The sequence below is a fragment of the Euleptes europaea genome, chromosome 16 (genome assembly GCF_029931775.1).
Source record: "Euleptes europaea isolate rEulEur1 chromosome 16, rEulEur1.hap1, whole genome shotgun sequence".
In the NCBI taxonomy this organism is placed as follows: domain Eukaryota; kingdom Metazoa; phylum Chordata; class Lepidosauria; order Squamata; family Sphaerodactylidae; genus Euleptes; species Euleptes europaea.
In genome coordinates this window covers 35,715,367-35,732,458 of record NC_079327.1, presented here as the reverse complement: position 1 = coordinate 35,732,458, position 17,092 = coordinate 35,715,367, and the positions used below count along the sequence as shown (strand labels likewise).

At 41.2% G+C, this 17,092-nt stretch overlaps 1 protein-coding gene across 2 annotated transcripts in view; it reads left to right on the top strand.

Annotated features, from left to right (window-relative positions):
- Nucleotides 1–17,092, top strand: part of HERC2 (HECT and RLD domain containing E3 ubiquitin protein ligase 2) — a 123,472-nt gene that overhangs the window by 23,296 nt on the left and 83,084 nt on the right. The window contains exons 4-25 of one of the 2 annotated variants that reach the window (XM_056862057.1): nucleotides 424–643; nucleotides 975–1,075; nucleotides 1,740–1,896; nucleotides 2,337–2,447; nucleotides 2,599–2,770; nucleotides 3,826–3,999; nucleotides 4,591–4,779; nucleotides 5,249–5,400; nucleotides 6,402–6,559; nucleotides 6,677–6,790; nucleotides 7,369–7,620; nucleotides 7,893–8,086; nucleotides 9,347–9,547; nucleotides 10,953–11,181; nucleotides 11,283–11,407; nucleotides 12,326–12,504; nucleotides 14,408–14,586; nucleotides 14,728–14,883; nucleotides 15,001–15,186; nucleotides 15,460–15,630; nucleotides 15,726–15,829; nucleotides 16,792–16,942. In XM_056862057.1, coding sequence (XP_056718035.1) covers nucleotides 424–643; nucleotides 975–1,075; nucleotides 1,740–1,896; nucleotides 2,337–2,447; nucleotides 2,599–2,770; nucleotides 3,826–3,999; nucleotides 4,591–4,779; nucleotides 5,249–5,400; nucleotides 6,402–6,559; nucleotides 6,677–6,790; nucleotides 7,369–7,620; nucleotides 7,893–8,086; nucleotides 9,347–9,547; nucleotides 10,953–11,181; nucleotides 11,283–11,407; nucleotides 12,326–12,504; nucleotides 14,408–14,586; nucleotides 14,728–14,883; nucleotides 15,001–15,186; nucleotides 15,460–15,630; nucleotides 15,726–15,829; nucleotides 16,792–16,942 — 3,675 coding nt within the window. Of the gene's footprint in view, nucleotides 1–423; nucleotides 644–974; nucleotides 1,076–1,712; nucleotides 1,897–2,336; nucleotides 2,448–2,598; nucleotides 2,771–3,825; nucleotides 4,000–4,590; nucleotides 4,780–5,248; nucleotides 5,401–6,401; nucleotides 6,560–6,676; nucleotides 6,791–7,368; nucleotides 7,621–7,892; nucleotides 8,087–9,346; nucleotides 9,548–10,952; nucleotides 11,182–11,282; nucleotides 11,408–12,325; nucleotides 12,505–14,407; nucleotides 14,587–14,727; nucleotides 14,884–15,000; nucleotides 15,187–15,459; nucleotides 15,631–15,725; nucleotides 15,830–16,791; nucleotides 16,943–17,092 lie in introns of both variants that reach the window. The other variant, XM_056862056.1, reaches the window with a different exon arrangement.

Below are 17,092 nucleotides of genomic sequence, written 5' to 3'. Positions count from 1 at the left end.
TGTGTGTGTGCAGGAGCACACATGAAAATGCTAACACATCAGATTTCTATACCAAAGTACTAGGTAAATGTTAACCATATGTACAATATCTGTGATTAAAAATCCAATTGAGATGTGCATATAAAACCAGCTCCTTAGCTTAAAATAATATTTATTAATATATTTGGAATTTCTCATGCAAGTGTATTGAAACTTTCTCCTTATAAAATAGATTTTGCACATCTAAAAAAAATAGCATGGTAACTCTAATATGTTTCCTAGGTATTCAGATGTTACTGAATAATAGAGTGACATTGATGCATTCCTCCTTATTAATAAAACATCAGGTTGTTTCAATTATGTTCAACTTTTGGATAGTGGTGTGTGTTGTGCCATATATTTTAGAGGACTAATCTTTGTTGTTGTTTTGTTTTGTTTTTGCAGATGCGAATGAGCTCAAAGAGTGCCTTTATGTACTGGTGAAGGAGCAGCAAGCTCTAGCCAAAAATACTGCCACCACAACTCTGTCTGCTCTGAGGCTAAAACAGAGACTTGCTATCTTAGAGCGCTATTTTATTGCATTAAATCGAACTGTTCTACAGGATAACGTCAAGGTTAAATGGAAAAGCAGCAATATTCCCCTGCCTGTGGTAGACAAGAAAAGGTATGCAGGCTTGTTCCAGAGAATCTCCCCCTCTGTTTGCTGTTTGCCTGCAGCATATACTGTACTCAACAAGATTATATCACTAGTGGTGCTCCTGAATGTGATGATGTACTGGCATCAGTTTATGATCTTGGTTTTATACCAATAAGAATATCAATTTCTTATGTAGCAACACCTTTAAAAATGGTGCTAAAGCTTGGCTGTGTACAGTTGCTTGGATCTTTTGGAGTATCTGGATAATTCCCAAGTGTTTTAACATCTGGAGAGTGACTGAATATTTTAGTTCAAGAAACAGGTACATTTGCTCTTAATTGATTCTTGTTTGTTACAGCCCCAGGCCTGTAGGCAAAGGTGTAGAAGGTCTTGCCCGTGTGGGATCCAGAGCAGCCCTGTCATTTGCATTCGCATTCCTACGTAGAGCTTGGAGATCAGGTACAGGTGAATGATATTGTATATCTGATAGGGCTTGTTTGTCTGCCAGTGTAGTAATAGAATTGTCATCTAGCCATTGTGTGTTTCCATTCCATTCCGTTTTAGGTTTATGACAAGGGACCCTATTAATTAGTTCCTAGTTCACTTCCTTTTTGAAGACATGGCTCTGAGAGGTAATGATTTGTTGTGCATACGCTGCTTTTAGACAATGAACCAAAGAGGTACTTTTGACAGTCCCAGGGAGTTGTGTAAACCCAGTGGGGTTTGACTTTGAACAACAGATTTGCATGCTGTTCTAAGTCCCTTTAGTTGCAATGTCAGTTTGTTCTGTGGCAGGTAAGCTGAGAAGCACAAGTCCAAAGCCTCCTTGGTTGCACAGAACTGGTTGCCTGGATATTTGATTTTGCAGTTGCAATATGATTTTATCTTTATTATTAGCCTTTGTGTTAGCCCTCCCCTTTCTTTCACTATTTTATCGGTATAGACTAGAGCATTAAGGCCTGTTTTTGCCATTTTATTGATACAGATTATAGCAGTAACGTAGCTTTATAATCACCAGAACCCTCAGATCAGTTTTGCTGAAATGCCTTTATCTTAAGTTGTACTGTATCTCCTGTAATGCAAAATATTCTAACAGGACTAACACACACAACATTAACGTTAGGTGAGGATGCGGACCTTTGCAGCGAGTTGTTACAAGAGTCTCTGGATGCCCTTCGAGCTTTGCCGGAAGCATCTCTCTTTGATGAAGGAACAGTATCATCTGTATGGCTGGAAGTTGTGGAGAGAGCAACTAAATTTCTAAGGTCTGTTGTAACTGGGTAAGTTTCTCCTTTGAATATTGCTTGAATGTCGCTTAGACCAAAGTTCAAGTTTCACATTGAAAAATTCCAGTCAGTAGTTTCAGTATGGTGATGTTGCCTTTCCTATGTTTGCTTGTATAATCCTCTAAGCAAACTGAAATAAGATATTTAAGTGTTGCTTTGAAGACAATAAAAATGAGGAAGAATGTTGTATTTTTTTCCTTTTTGAATTGCACAACTTGGATTTATATATGCAGTCCTTATTTTGTAAATGCAAGTCAGTGTGGAAGAGTAAAATGTTAAATTAACAATCTGCCCTTGAAAAAAATTAGGAAAGAACAATCAACATGATCTAATGGTTCAGACGGGTTTTGTTTAGCAATATTGGGTTATATACACTGGTTTTACTTACCTATATAGGGTATTAATTGTTTTCCTGTTTTCTGTTGTTAAATTAGAGACATCCATGGAACTCCAGGTTCGAAAGGATCAGGAAACATTCCATTGCAAGACCAGCACTTGGCACTTGCTATACTACTGGAATTGGCTGTCCAGAGAGGCACACTAAGGTAGGCTACTGAAGAAATCTGAGTCTGCTTAGGGGAGTGTCCGCGTGTTAAAGTCTTGGGGGCAGGGTCTTTAACCTCACTCTTCCTGACAGAAATGGTGAAAAGGTTTCTTCTACAGCACACTCATCCTTGATATGATTCCCCCCCGCAGCCAAATGTTATCTGCTGTTATGCTGTTGCTTCAACTCTGGGACAATGGCACAAGGGAAACGGATAATGAACGATCAGCACAAGGGACCAGTGCTCCTCTCCTTCCTTTGCTGCAAAGGTTTCAGAATATAATTTGCAATAAGGACATGAACAACACTGAAGAAGACCTTCAGGTATGCACTTCTTTCTTTTTTAAATTTTATTTTGTAAAAAAAAGGGGGGTACAGACTTAAAGAAAGGAAAGAAAAAGGAAAAAAGAAAAATTTGACAATACAAATAATAAAAACATCAAAAAGTCTATTGCTGTGTCATACATACTTTGCATTATAAAATTTTATAATGCAAATCAAGATTGCTTTCCTAGCTTATGATTATAAACGTAAGTTTTGTTACCTTATTAGTTTTATCATCAGCTACCATTGCCAGGTACATACTTCTGTACTGAAATTAAGACTGTGATTCTAAGCACACTGGCAGGCAATGGCTTTTCTTTTATGTTGATGGGATGCGCTGCAACGAAATGTGCTTTTGTGAAGATTGTGGTCCCACTGCAAGTTGCAACTTTCTGTACTGTTAATGGTTTCATCGTGTGATGTTATCTTCATTGCACTTTGACAGTCTGTCATCTGTGTTCCCAAAATAATGGGGAACAACTCTGTAGTGTGAGATTGAAAATAAATTATACTTTTAAATCATGCATTTTGGTGCTTTCTTGATCAGTTTAGGAACCCCGTGGCGCAGAGTGGTAAGCTGCAGTATTGCAGTCCAAAGCTCTGCTCACAACCTGAGTTCGCTCACGATGGAAGTTGGTTTCAGGTAGCCGGCTCAAGGTTGACTCAGCCTTCCATCCTTCTGAGGTTGGTAAAATGAGCTTGCTGGGGGTAAAGGGAAGATGACTGGGGAAGGCACTGGCAAACCACCCAGTCAACAAAGTCTGCCTAGAAAATGTCAGGATGTTGCATATTTTTCACTAACTATGCTAATAACCAGAGACATAATTTATCATGCCGTTCTGTTAATTACTGTATTCTGTTATGATGCCTTTTTACACTTAAAAGGATTTTAACCTGGAGGTTACTAGCTGTTAGTTGTTGTATTTCCCATTAAAGCTTTAATAACCTTGAGGTGTAACAGAAGGAATTTTTTGAAAAATAAATTGAGAAGTGGCCTTTACGCTAAAGTACTGTTTGGGAAGTTTTGCCTTAAATGCTCTTCATATCTTTTAAAGATGTTGGCCTACCCTCTGAGTCCCAATGAAAACTTTCTAAGATACCTAATACTGCCGCAAGACAACGAGCTAGCAATTGATTTAAGACAAACGGCCGTTGTGATTATGGCTCATTTGGATCGCCTGGCAACTCCTTGTATGCCTCCACAGTGTAGCTCACCTACATCTCATAAGGTACTGTGTTCATGAGTTGTGAGTTTTGGTTATAGAAGTCATTAGTATAAATCCGCAGGCTCTAAAGAGTGGGCCTCTAGGGTTGTAGTCTGTAGAACTCTTAACTCCTTTGTTTGTTTGTTTAGGACAGCTAATCTTGAGATTGTGTTACAAAATGATCTTTGACATCTTCCTCACTTTCAGAATTAGTGTATCATATGGAGGGCTATATGAATATTTTGTATTTTTCCATCAGCAGCCACATCAAACTTTTTTTGGCTTTTATACACCTTCCAATTCTCAGGGAATAATGTACTATTGAAAAATATATTTTTTCTGTTAAATAGTCACAAAAAGAAAACGTTAAATCTTTTGCCCCACTATGTTTTTACACAACTTTGGTAATCCATTGACTCAGATACTTCTCACTTTTCTTGCTGTATGCACATCCTTATCTCATGTGTGTCTAGGTATTTTTAATTGTGTACCTAAAGCTGTATGTTGAAGCAAAAACTTGAGGCGAAATAACTGTTAATTTAGAATGTACCAGAATATTCTTGCAAAGATGGTTTTATTTTGAAGCGTATTCTTAAACAAGGATTTGCCTTTCAGGGTTCTTTGCAAGAAGTCATAGCATGGGGTTTAATAGGATGGAAATATTATGCAAATGTCAGTGGGCCAATTCAGTGTGAAGGACTTGCTAATCTTGGAGTTACACAGATTGCTTGCTCAGAGAAACGCTTTTTAATCTTATCTAGAAATGGGCGTGTGTATACACAAGCTTACAATAGCGACACACTGGTAAGTTATTTCTACTTGTTTTCTAGTATCTTCTTATTGTAGCCATTACAACTGTAACTATTAAAATGTTTGTCTTGTAGTTAATGTAATGAGGCTATGATAACAAAATGCCCAGTAGTTTGGTAATCTTGTATTCATATCTGTTCTGTTATGTATTGTTTCACTAGTTTAGTTAATGAATTATACTCTGAATTGCTTTGGCAATAGCTTACTGTATTGTTTCTATCTCCATAATTTGTGTTGGAAATGTTTGTTGTGAAGTTTATTTTGGCTAGAGGAAATGGTTGATTCCTGTTTCTAGTGCACTGTAAGTGGAAAATGTTCAACTGTTCATAAATTTAATTGAAGCATGTTTTTGAGGTGTAGCGTAGAATTTCTTTAAAGAAGTAGACTTTCCTTTGTGTTTATCTCTTCCTTTACATATACGTAATGTTCTGATTGGGGTGTGATGTATATTTTACACTTGCAGGTTCCACAGCTGGTGCAGAGTCTTGCTTCCAGAAATATTGTGAAGATTGCTGCACATTCCGATGGTCACCACTATCTTGCGCTGGCAGCAACTGGAGAAGTTTTCTCTTGGGGTTGTGGAGATGGTGGGCGTTTGGGCCATGGAGATACCGTGTATGTGCACTCAAGTATTGCTGACTAGGAGCGTAAAACGCGTTTCCCAGAAATTTAGACGCCTGTTAAGTAGTGGGGTTGTATTATGGCTGTTCATGATGCAGCAGTCTCTGGAAGCAAAAAAAAAAGGGATATGTTTGAAAGTATAAGTCAATAAGTGCATTGCAAATTGAATTAAATAGCACATATCCGGGTACAAATTTGCTAAAATCCTCCTTTCTGAACCTTGCTAGGTTGTTCTTCATCTTTTCCCCTCCCAACAACTCCTTGATTCATAAAGTATGCTAAAGCACTAATTGTATCTTCACCTTTGCTCCCTTGCAGTTCTGGTGCATACTGATACATAATCGGCTCAGCAGGGAAGTTTCTTGCAGCATGCCACTATAAGCTTGTGCCTATGTCAGACTTGTATTTGTGCTATAGAGCAGGGGCAACATTGTGGTAGCCAGCTTCCAGAGAATATGTGTACACATTGGAATTAATAGCTAAATTAGAGAATGGACGAGTGCTTTCAGGAACTTGAGTTTGCCTTAGCCTCCATCCCCCAGCTCCCGCACAGCTTTAAATCCTTCCCCAATAGTTGCAGTTGTCTGAGATACCAAGGGAGTGGCCCCCTTCCTTGCCAGGGTGCCCCCACCAGCTCAAGGGCACACCCTCCCCGCTCAGGGCTGCAAGCTGCACCCACCAGCCAGCTGCATCCCACTGGTTTAACCCTTGTGCTGCCACTGCTACCATGCCTTCGCCCCGTCGAAGAACCCTGTAGGTGTCTTCGCCTGCCACACTCTGTCACAAAGAGATGAGGCAAGTTTGTAATTTGAACAAGGAGATATGCTCTTTCTTTAATAGTCTGCCCTAGTGTGTGGAAAAAAATTAAAAACATTCTGTAACTGGCATTTCTTTCAGTTTTGTCTTCTTAAAGGGATTCGCTGTATAGTTTATGTGAGCTGTTAAGTCTGATCACTTTTCGAGGCATTCATACTTTATTTTCCTTTTCTGAATAGACCTTTAGAAGAACCGAAGATGATTTCTGCTCTGTCTGGGAAGCAGGCTGGAAAGCATGTCATACATATTGCATGTGGAAGCACTTACAGTGCGGCGGTCACTGCTGAAGGAGAGTTATATACGTGGGGACGAGGGAACTATGGCAGACTGGGCCATGGTATGTTTGCGTTTGTTCCCTAACTGATGTCATGAAGTTATAGATCTTAAATCTGGCTCAGAATAACTGGAACAACGGTGTGTAGTGGATATTCTTGTTTTTTGCTTTGCTCTGAAGGTTCCAGCGAAGATCAGACAATCCCAGTGTTAGTGACGGGGCTAAAAGGACTGAAGGTCATCGATGTGGCCTGTGGGAGTGGTGATGCTCAGACTCTTGCTGTGACTGAGAATGGTTAGTGGCCCAACCAAGAACATAATTCTTTCTTTTGAATTTGTTGGAAACTTTGGGGGCAAGTCTGGCGGACACAATAGATGCCCTCAGCAGTCCCAGGTGTCTGTTAACAGGAGAACTGAACATTCTGGTTTGGTTGCAAAATATTCTGTATGCCAGTGGAAGACACTTCCACTCTCGTCAGGGTGGCGGGGGAGGATGGTGCAGTTAACACAGATCTCACCTAGAGTTGTAGCTTCCCGCGTTTCATCCAGTCCTCATGTTCTTCTCATAGATTTCTGGGCCAACCAGATATATGTGGTGGAAGAATTATGGCATATTGTGTTTTCTGTTAAGTACATAAGTTTTTAATAATTCAACCAAACATTTATGGAAAACTCCAACAAGCTGTATACTTCTTTAACAAAAAGTGATAGAAAAATTGCTGAAAGCGTTGCCTTCCAAGCTTTTGTTGTTGCAGCTGTTCTCTGTAAATGTTTGGCTTTTTGGGTAGTACATTTTCCCCCAGATTTTAATTTGTTCCTGTAACTTTTCCTTGTTATTATTGTAACTTCTGATGAGGTATCTGCTCTTTCCAGGTCAGGTGTGGTCTTGGGGTGATGGAGATTACGGGAAATTAGGAAGAGGCGGCAGCGATGGCTGCAAGACTCCCAAACTGATAGAAAAACTGCAAGACTTGGATGTTGTTAAAGTACGTTGTGGGAGTCAGTTTTCAGCGGCTCTAACAAAAGATGGACAGGTCTACTCCTGGGGGAAGGGTGACAATCAGAGGCTTGGGCATGGAACAGAAGAACATGTTCGATATCCCAAACTGCTTGAAGGTTTACAAGGTAGGTGAAAAGGTACCCTTGTAAGTATCTTTAAAAAACGTAATTTCCCCTCCAAAAAGAAAAGATTTTTTTAAAGCTTGGAGAGAACTGGATATTTTGGTTCCTGGTGGAACAAACTCAAGTGTTACTTGCTAAATTTTGGCTTTGCTAAACAGTTCAAGGGCAGAATTAAAATTAACCTGCCATTATAACCTCCCAAGTGGCTGTCAAATGTGGCTTTAATATTGCTCGTTTCCCTCATTTGTGTGTGACACATGTGCTTTTTCTTCCAGGGAAAAAAGTAATAGATGTAGCAGCCGGATCTACACATTGTTTAGCACTCACAGAAGATAGCGAAGTATACAGCTGGGGTAGCAATGATCAGTGCCAACATTTTGACACCCTGAGGATCACCAAACCTGAGCCCACTGCTCTTCCTGGGTTAGATTCCAAGCACATTGTTGGTATTGCTTGTGGGCCAGCTCAGGTAGGCTTCTGCTTAGCATTCATATATCTGTTGGGACTTCTTGAGACAATATTTTCTACTCAGTTGCAGCAAGTGGGAATAGATTGCTAAGGGACACTAGCAATGCAGTTCTAAGCAGAATTTTACCCTTCTTATGTACATTGAAGTCAGTAGGCTTAGAAAGGCATTACTCTGTTTAGGATTGCACTTTTAAGTTTCTGGTACGTCCATTTAATATATATTCCAGTAGTATTTTAGTACTAGATATTCTAACTCATTCATTTTCTTTGCATATTAATTGATATATGCTTGTTTTATATTAATGTCTTGTGCATGTGTCACTTCTGGTCCTGTTTTAAAAACTGGTGGCGTTTTTAAAAAAACGTTCTTTTATATCTTTAGTTTGAGAACACTGAGTATTTAGTTAGGTCATAGATGGTCAACTGAGGGTGAAAATCCATATAATTCTCAGTTGCAATAATGTTTCTTTGAAGTTGCCATTTTGTATGATTTATTTCCTGTGTATCCTGCCTTTCTCCTCTTAGAGACCCAAAGCAGCTTATGTTGTCCTTCTCTCCTCTATTATCTTCACAACAACCCTGTGAAGTAGGTCAGGCTGAGTGTATGACTGGCCCAAGGTCCCCCGGCAAGCCTCCATGGATGGGGAGTCAGATCTGGGTCTCCTACATCCTAGTCTGACATTCTAGCCATTATGCCACACGTGCTCTCATACAAAACTATCCCAGTCCTCTTGCATATTATGTGACTTTTCTTCCCGGACTGATGTTTGCATCAACTGTCTTGTGTGAGTGGCAGCAAAAACCTTCACAAAAACATTCATGAGATTGGGCGTTATTTGAGGCCAGTAAATATATGGCTTTTGTACCCCAAGCATAAGACTTGTTAAGCTTGGTGGAGATGGAGAGAACTTGTGCTTTTGGGGAATACTGTTCTATCCTCTGAGCCTAGCAGTGGGAAGAGGTCATCCAATCCTTGAATAAGCTGGTTGAGGAAGAGGTATAGCATGTTAGCCATCCCTCAGATCATTCTCTGTCCCACTCGCAGTGAGTTTACCTAAACTGGGTGACTTCCATCACCTTTTCCTAAATATTGTTTTTAGGTTCTTTATGAAGATGTTAGCTGTTAGAGGAGGTATGGCTGATTATGGCAATTGGAATTAGGGTGTTTTTTTTTTTTAAAGACTTCTGAACCATGTTTACATTAATTCTAGATTTTTCTTTTGTTTCATATACTTACTTATCTTTGTGTTCCTTCTTCTAGAGCTTTGCCTGGTCTTCTTGTTCAGAATGGTCTATTGGTTTACGTGTGCCTTTTGTGGTGGATGTTTGTCCAATGACATTTGAACAACTGGACCTCTTACTGAGGCAAGTGACAGAAGGAATGGATGGCACTTCTGACTGGCCGCCTCCACAGGAGAAAGAATGCATGGCTGTGGCAACCCTGAATCTTCTAAGGCTACAGGTAGGTTGCATTTCACTGAGGTGAAAGATTGCTAAATGAAATCAGACCCAAATAATTAGGAAAATAGATCTGGTTTTTAAATACACCACAATCATTAAATTTTCTGTAATTACTGTAAATAGTTGGTTCTTGTAGGTTATCTGGGCTGTGTGACCGTGGACTTGGTATTTTCACAGCCCGGATAACCTACAAGAACCAATGAACTCTGACCGTGAAAGCCTTCGACAACACTGTAAATAGTCTTTGGCAAAATGCTTTACAGTCCTTATCTTGTCTCCTGTAAAAGCCCTCAGTCAGTTCATTGTTAACAGCGCTTTTACAGTCTACCTCAGGGGCCCTCAAACTTTTTAAACAGGGGGCCAGTTCACTGTCCCTCAAACACTGTTGGGGGCTGGCCACGACCCCCCCCCCGCCCAAACAAGAAGGCAGCCAGGAGCCCAGGCAAAGAAAAGTTAACTTGCGGCAGGAGGATGTGCTGCCCCTCCCCCAGGTGCCTCTCCATGGTCGATACTCCCCCCTTCGCTGGGCTGAGAGACCCCCCCCCCACCGTGTGCCCTCCTTTCCCTCCTCCTGGAGTGGGAGGCGGGCTGGGCTGGCCCCCTGCTTGGCAAAGAGCACCTGAGGGGAAGGGCGCGGGAGGAGGCTGGCGGGAGACGGGGGTCTCCCAGCTCTCCCCTCCCTGGAGGTGCCACCACCCAAGCCCCCTGCGTGGGGCCCCTGGCACCCGCTCGCTCACCTCGCTCCTTCTCGGCTTGCAGGCAGACGGGGATGTTCTTCCAGCCCGGCATGGCTCCTTCAGGGCTGCTGCGGCGATGGGCACATTGCAGTCTGAGGCGGCGTCTCCTGTGCCCTGAGCTGTGCGCGCGCCTGGGGAAAGGAAGGCGGCAGCTCTTCAGGGCAGCCACGGCAGGGAAGGCGCAGAGGCGGCGGCGGCTCCCGGGTCGGCGCAGGTGTTGCTGCTCCGCTGCTGCCGCCGACGCTTTATACGGCGAACGGCTGCCTTAGTTTGGGGAAGGGACGGGCGCGGCGGCGGCAGCTCCGGAGGGAGGAGGGGGCTGGGTTCAGGACCCTGATGGGCCGGATCCGGCCCGCAGGCCGTAGTTTGAGGACCCCTGGTCTACCTCATAGCGTGATCATCCCATAGTCAGCCAGGGGTTAATTCAAGAGGTGGTGTTTGAATCTAAGTTTACCTAAACCAACACTGTTTACTTTGCCATGTTCTTACTACTGTGAGATATTCACTGTCGTACTCTGATGAACAATTAAAACAATATTCTGTGATGGCAAACTGTTAATCTCCAGCAGCCTTACGGAACTCTCTGTGAATACTAGACTTTATCTGTTTTGGCTGAGTTTGTTTAATTTCTACTACTATTCAGTTAACATTTCTGTTTTTGTCTTTCAGCTTCATGCCTCCATCAGTCACCAAGTAGACCCAGAATGTCTTGGTTTGGGATTAGGCAGTGTTCTGCTGAACAGTTTAAAACAGACAGTGGTGACTTTAGCCAGTAATGCTGGCGTACTGAACACCGTACAGTCAGCTGCCCAAGCCGTGTTGCAGAGTGGGTGGTCTGTGTTGCTCCCAACAGCCGAGGAAAGAGCTAGAGCCCTTTCAGCACTTTTGCCTAGTGCAGGTATGTTTTAGGAAGGGGACTGTAATTGTTTAAGGACTGTAATGCTTACGTGCAAGCGTTCGTTGGCTTTCCAGGCAAGTAACTGTTTTATACATTTTCAGTTTCAGGGAATGAAACAAATGTGAGTCCCGGTCGTAGATTTATGATTGATTTGTTGGTTGGAAGCTTGATGGCTGATGGAGGCCTTGAGTCTGCGCTGAATGCTGCCATTACTGCAGAAATTCAGGTATATTTTCACAGTGTATTGGTACAGAAACAAACAAGCATGATAGTTGGCAGCATCTATTAAGCAAGTTTGTTGCCAGTAAACCTCATTTAGTGGTAAAAGTTTGGACAGGAAATATAGGTCCTTTACAGCATGAATGGGCAAGGCAATATATAGTATATTAATATGTGTGTTATGTTATAGAATGTATCCCTTTGTTCAGGAGGATCGGGTTCTCTCTCAGTGTGGGGTTCAGCATGGTTTAGAACTCTGCGTCACTGTATCTTAAACACTTCAAAGTTTATACTAACAAAGACTGGGGGAATGGTGGCCATTTACTGCATTTGTTGACTGCGGGAACATAACTTGGGTCCTCACTACATTTGCAGCTGGTGCAGATCACTTATATGGACCGAAGGGGGTTAGTGATCTTTGCAAGTTTTCCCTCCCTCTCCTCTGCTCCACATTGTTTCTGGGGTCAGTTAGACCCTGAAGATAGGATCCCATGGATGTGGTGGGCTGTAGTAAAAGTTGGGAGATAATAAAGTTTCTTTACATAAGCACTGGTGTATTTGGGTTGCGTAGAATCCAAGCCATTGACTTGAATCCACAAGTGTATTTCTGTGCATAGAAAGATTTTGGCCTGCAGACTGCAGCTTTCTCATTTCTCACTTCGTGATGCAGCCAGGAATACTCTGAGGAACAGCATGGGGGCATTTCAGGCTGCACAGGAGAGGTGGGAAAGTTATGCTTTGTGGTAGAGATTCTTTTGATTGCAGAAACTGTCCGGTGGATTCAAGCCAAAATGTGTAGTGACCAAGGAACCATTAATGCAGTCTTCTCTGAGCAGACATTATATTATCTAATTCCATGCACAATTTCATTAAACTGTGTTGTAGAAATAACATAAATGTTTACTATAAACTTTAAATTTCATAGGACATAGAGGCAAAAAAGGAAGCCCAGAAAGAGAAAGAAATCGATGAGCAGGAAGCAAATGCATCATCACTTCACAGGAGTAGAACACCATTGGACAAAGACCTTATTAATACTGGGATTTATGAATCTGCAGGAAAACAAAGTTTACCTCTGGTGCAACTAATTCAACAATTATTAAGGTAGTTTTCACCAAGGCTGTCCTTCTTTCATTTTATCTGACTTTATATTTTGTTTTGTACTTTGCTCCTTTTTCTTTTTGAACTTTTAATGGACAGTAATTAAGAGGTGCATACTCTGGGGTATGCATTTATGAGCACATCTGTTTAATGAGCACATCTGTTTAAGGTGCCACGTTTCAAGTGGCAAACTTGTGCGAGAAAAGTTCCTCAAGGTGATGATATGGAACATTGCAATGAAATTAGATTCCTCAGAGCAAACCCATAAGTGGAACCCACCAGGTACTAGTACAAATTGTCTTATCACTTAACTTCAGACAAATGAATAATGTAACTAACAGTGCATTCCTAAAGAGAGTTACTCCAGTATAAACCCATTCATTTCAATTGGTTTAGACTGGATTAACTCTCTTTAGGATTGCCCTGTAAATGACTTCTGAGTTCTGATATCCCGAGTAATTTCTTATGTGATTGTTGTATATCTTATGAACTGTAAGTAAAGTAAGCACTTTGTTGCAGTAACTGGTAAAACTTTGGAAATGTATTTATCATTGTTTTTACCTGCTGTATTATTTCATCTTAAATACAAAGATAAAAATCGAGATTACAGTTTAGCTGTTCTAAAAAATTAGCATGTATTGTATGTTTTTGCTAATATTTGAATATTACTCCTCAGTAGGAATAGTCCTATAGCCACTATGGTAGTTTTCTATGGTAGTCACATAAGTCTGTTTTGTTTTTGTACAACTCTGTCAACTCACAAAGAACGATGTAAATTTTTTTGAATTACATTTCATGAAACTTTTAACTTTGTTAAAATCTTGGCTGTCTTTAAGAACCACTCTCTCACAATCCACAGAAAATGTGACAAAGATACAGAGAATTGTATTACTAGTATGCTCAGGAGTACTTTTGGCTTGTATATTTGAGTAGCCAGATATCCCCAAGCTGTCTGGAAAACTGCTTTTGAAACTAAAAGGACTGTCAGAAGCAGACTATGTTATGGCCAGAGGGAAAGCAAGTTTTGATGTCACCTTGGGCATAGCCAAGCTGTTGGTCTTCCCAAAATAGCTTTTTAGTCAGGATCCAATGTAGGGGGTTTTTTTTGTCTGTCAAGTCACAGCTTATGGCGACCCCGTAGGGTTTTCAAGGCAAGAGTTCATAGAATCATAGAGTTGGAAGGGACCACCAGGGTCATCTAGTCCAACCCCTCACAATGCAGGAAATTCCGAACTACCTCTCCCCCACACCCCCAGTGTCCCATACTTAATGCCCAGAAGATGGCCAGGGTGCCATCTTCTTCATGTTCAAAGGTGGTTTGCCATTGCCTGCTTCTATTTAAGCCCCTGGTTTTCCTTGGAAGTCTCCCATCCAAATACTAGCCAGGGTTAGGGCTGAGAGTGTGTGACTGGCCCAAGGTCACCCAGCAAGCTTCCATGGCAGAGTGGAAATTTGAATCTGGGTTTCCCAGACCCTGGTCCAAAACTTTAACCACTACACCATGATGGCTCTTTTAAATGTCTTAAAGTCCCTCTATTAGATATTTTTGTACCCACTCGCAGGTATTCAGCATTACTGTAAAATGGTAAGAATATCTTATTGCAAAACATTTCAGTGCAGTATTTTTCCATTGTTTTATGTAGTCAACCTTGTTATTTTCAGAGACACTGACTGGAAGTAGAGGGGAGGGGGAATTGCAAGAGCCACATAATGATCATTTTAAAAGAAAACACAGATAATTTGTTTGCAAATACGTGGCTGCATTTACAATCATTACCCAAATGTTTGTGCTTCCTGACTTGTAAGAAAAGGTCCAACGAAAGCTTCGTCATTGTTCACCTGGCTATGTCCTTGTTTAATTGAGAGTGGTTCAAAAATGTTTTCTTTAAAATTTCATTCCCCTCAGGAACATTGCTTCACAAACGATAGCTAAACTTAAAGATGTGGCCCGTCGCATTTCTTCCTGCTTGGACCATGAACATTGCAATAAGGAAAGATCTGCTTCTTTGGACTTGCTGCTGCGTTTTCAGCGCTTGCTAGTTAGTAAGCTGTATCCAGGAGATGGTCAGATCCCTACTACTTACAGTAAGAAATTAATTTCTAGCGGGCTGCATTTATAAAAATAATTCCTTGTTGATTAGAAAAGCTAGTTAAATGGCTGAATTTTAAGTATGGTTAAATGCCACATCTCTCAAATTAGCAGTCTCCCTTTCCCCTTTCTGACAGGTCCTGAGCTTCTTGGAGTTGGTTCTCTGCTGAAGAAATACACAGCCCTTCTGTGTACACACATTGGAGACATACTGCCTGTGGCAACTAGCATTGCATCCACTACTCATAGGCATTTTGCAGAAGTATCTCGAGTTGTGGATGGAGACCTAACAGGTATAGTTTTGTCATATTCAACTATGAGCAAATATTAGCGAGATCTAAATGCGTTAATGAGAATGCACATGCTGGTTACTTCTTTAACTTCATGCAAAACATTTTGTTTTCCCTTAGGAGTACTCCTGCCAGAGTTAGTGGTATCTATTATACTCCTCCTCAGTAAAAATGCTGGGCTAATACAGGAAGCTGGTGCAATTCCTTTGCTTGCTGGCCTATTGGAACATCTGGATAGATTTAACCATCTGGCTCCTGGAAAAGAGAGAGATGACAATGAAGACTTAGCTTGGCCTGGAATTATGGGTATGTTCTTACATTAAATACATATAACGCTGATTTTTTTAGCAGACATTTTAGTGTATCTTTGTACTTTCTGAAGCATGTAGACCAAGAATTTAAGATTGCAAAACCTTGCCGCAAAAACAGACTACACAGTTATTATGTGTTGTTAGCCACCCTGAGCCTGGCTTGGCTGGAAAAGGATGGGGTACAAATCAAATAAAGATAAAAATTAGTTGGAAGTCTCATGTCATTTTGTGGACCATAGAAATGACAATATTTTCTTTCAACTGTTAGGTTCATTCTTTACAGGACAGAATTGCAGAAATAATGAGGAAGTTACACTTATACGGAAAGCTGATCTGGAGAACCACAATAAAGATGGAGGCTTCTGGACCGTGATTGATGGCAAAGTGTATGATATAAAGGATTTCCAAACTCAGTCATTAACTGGGAGCAGCATACTTGGTGAGATTAATTTCCCTAACTAATAGATACAGAGGACCTTTGCTTGAGCGCTTCCTGTCAGTTGCCTTCGGAATGATTTTTTCCTTCTTCTTTAGCTCAGTTTGCAGGAGAGGATCCAGTTGTTGCTTTGGAAGCTGCTTTGCAGTTTGAGGATACAAGAGAATCCATGCATGCCTTCTGTGTTGGCCAGTATATGGAGGTAAGACTTAAGGGAAGCAGCTTCCTGTCTGTGTAGTTCGTTCAGTCTCTGAGAATGCTGAGACAAATCTTATGGGGTGACCTGTTGATAATCTGTTTTGTTGTACCGGGGTGTTGTAAATATCTCATTTGATTAAGGGATTGATGGAAGTCTGTGTGAGAGTGTGCATTTAAAGAAAAGGTTTGCTTTGATGCACAGACTAAAGATCCTAAGTTTGCGGCAGATAATACTTTCAGGGGCCTGACTCTCTGTTGATGCAGTTCTTCCACAGTATGTGGAATTATGACGTCACGTGGTGCTTTTGCAATATCCCAAGAATATTGATTTTCATTTTTAAAGCAAATTCTGACTTTTTTACTTGGATATAAGAATCTAAAAGCCTGTATTTTTAATCTCTTGTTCTTTGACTGGAGTAATATGCTGATATAAAATGGTGACTGTGGGGAAGGAGTTTTTCACAGTACAACTACCAGCCGCTCTTTGTGGCCCTTACTAACATTTTTGGCAGCCTTCTTTCCTATTCCCAGTGGGTTCCAGATGATATGTATTTGATCATTAACGCCAGCATAGTGTGGTTAAGAGTGGCGGACTCTAATCTGGAGAACCGGGTTCAATTCCCCACTCCTCCACATGAAGCCTGCTTTATAGCCTTGAGCTATTCACAGTTCTCTCAGAACCCTTTCAGCCCCACCTACTTCACAAGGTGCCTGTTGTGGGAAGAGGAAGAGAATGTGATTGTAAGCCACTTTGAGACTCCTTAAGGTAGAGAAAAGTGGGTTATAAAAACCTATTCTTCTTCTTCATTAGTGTACTTCTTGCAAACAGGCCAGTGGTGGGTGGGTGGAGAAGAGTGCAAAATAATCCTAGGCAAATAGAAATCAGTTCTTGATGGTCATTAATAGTGTTTGATGGGTTGGGGAGACTTGGTTTTAATCTTAAATCTGATGTCTCTTCCATTATAGCCTGACCAGGAAGTAATCACTACACCAGATATTGGTAGTCTGTCATCACCTCTCATAGATACCGAAAGAAACTTAGGGCAGCTTCTTGGACTGCACGCTTCCTATCTTGCAATGAGTACACCACTTTCTCCAGTGGAGGTTGAATGTGCCAGTAAGAATATATTTACTTTTAATTACATATACGTTTAACAAATATGAAATGTAGAAATGTGGTGGGCTTTGATTTGTTTTTGCGGACTCATGTCTTAATGTCACTGGCCAGATGATAGCTGTAACCCCCCGGAAAAGGTAACTTCACATG